Source organism: Plasmodium cynomolgi, chromosome 3, assembly GCF_000321355.1.
Source record: "Plasmodium cynomolgi strain B DNA, chromosome 3, whole genome shotgun sequence".
In the NCBI taxonomy this organism is placed as follows: Eukaryota; Apicomplexa; class Aconoidasida; order Haemosporida; family Plasmodiidae; genus Plasmodium; species Plasmodium cynomolgi.
This window is the reverse complement of record NC_020397.1, coordinates 825065-826645: the sequence shown is the minus strand read 5'-3', so window position 1 is coordinate 826645 and position 1581 is coordinate 825065. Positions and strand designations below refer to the sequence as shown.

Below are 1581 nucleotides of genomic sequence, written 5' to 3'. Positions count from 1 at the left end.
ATAATGCTTTTCCATCTTTTTCCGCTATTCCCTCTTTTCGCTCATTCCTCTCATCTTTTTTCATTTTCTCGAAAAAAAGGAACTCATAATTTTTACTGATGAAGTTAAACCTGTGCTTGTTATAGTCGTGAAGGCTGTACGTGTTTGCTCCTGTGACTTTGTGAAGTACGTCACACCATGTTCGCTTCGCCTTCCCTTCATCATTCCACCACTCGATGTGCATTTGGTCGAAGAAGGCTCGTTCTCTCTCGTCAAACGTTTTGTTCCTGTGCTGCCTCCGCAGAAATGGCTTGCCCACATGTGCAGGGTTCCCCCCACGGGGTTTAATCCCCCCCAGGAGGTGCTGCATGTGCGGGGGGGGAGGCACCGGAGAGGGGAGAGGCACAGGAGAGGGGAGCGGCACAAGTAGGTGAACGGCACAAGTGGGTGAACAGCTGAGCAGTTGCACTGTTTACGCTTCTATACAGGTGAACCCCACGTCAACCACTCAGTTGCAGCCGCGCGGGGATGAAACCTTCACCGTCTTGTCTGCTCCGCCGGTTTCTTTTGCGTTTCCTGCTCTGTGTCAGACAGTGTAAGGTTCCCAAACTGACCAACTGAGGAGACACGGAAGCTATTTTTCGACCCGCGGGAAAGTACATACCGCTCTGTCCCACATGGTGGTAGCTTTGCGCAGAAAAAAAAAAGGAGCAATTCCTGAGGGAGTTGTGAAGTATTATAAGGTTATCCAAATGGGGGACTCTGTCACGAGGTCTCTTTCCCACCCCACGTGCTCCCCAAAGGAGTGGGCTGCGTTAAACCGCTTCAGATGTGCGCTCCACGCATAAGCCCTGCTGCGCAATCAGGTCCACAGAAGGAACGACTTCAAGCACACCCAAAAGAAAATCACAAAGCTAAAAAAAAAAAAAAAAACCACAAAGTACACAAAAAAAATCACAAAGTACACAAAAAAAAGCACAAGGCACACAAAAAAAAGCACAAAGCACACAAAAAAAAGCACAAGGCACACAAAAATAATCACGAACACACTGCCGCTTCGCACAAGAGCCGCTAACTCTCAGTGCCAATAAAACGGTTGAGTTGACGTTAAAATTCTGTTCGCCCCCCGTTGATTCTTCTCACAAAGGTATGGTACTCCTTCCGCCCTGTCCCCAACTTATTATTTGCCAACTCGCGCAAGTCTCCTTTGCGAAACTTTTTTACCAATTGCTCTCCGCGGCGCTGTTGTTGGTGCGCTTGTCGCCGCTCCGCGCAGCTGGCTGTGCGTGGGGATAAAAAAATGGGCCAGTCCCCCCAACGCTCAGGGGACTGGCAAACCGCTTTGCGAGCAGCTTTGCGAGAAAATTTGAGAACAGCCGTATGAACTGCCTGATGAACTGCCTGATGAACTGCCTGATGAACTGCCTGATGAACTGCCTGATGAACTGCCTGATGAACTGCCGTATGAACTGCCTTATGAACCGCCTTGCGAACCCACTTGGTGAATGCCTCATATGTAGAGTCCTGTTCCCATCTTTGGCGAGAAAAAAAAATCCTCCGCAGATGTGAAGGACTGTGCGCGCTAAAAGTTGGGAAGTGCCC

General features: G+C 49.5%; 1 protein-coding gene across 1 annotated transcript in view; it reads right to left on the bottom strand.

Moving 5' to 3' along the window:
* Positions 1-223, bottom strand: part of PCYB_032810 (3-demethylubiquinone-9 3-methyltransferase) — a gene marked incomplete at both ends in the record, with an annotated part of 1374 nt that extends 1151 nt beyond the window's left edge. Inside the window, one exon of the mRNA XM_004220953.1 lies at positions 97-223. Coding sequence (XP_004221001.1) covers positions 97-223 — 127 coding nt within the window. The remainder of the gene's footprint in view (positions 1-96) is intronic.
* Between the last annotated feature and the right edge of the window lie 1358 nt (positions 224-1581).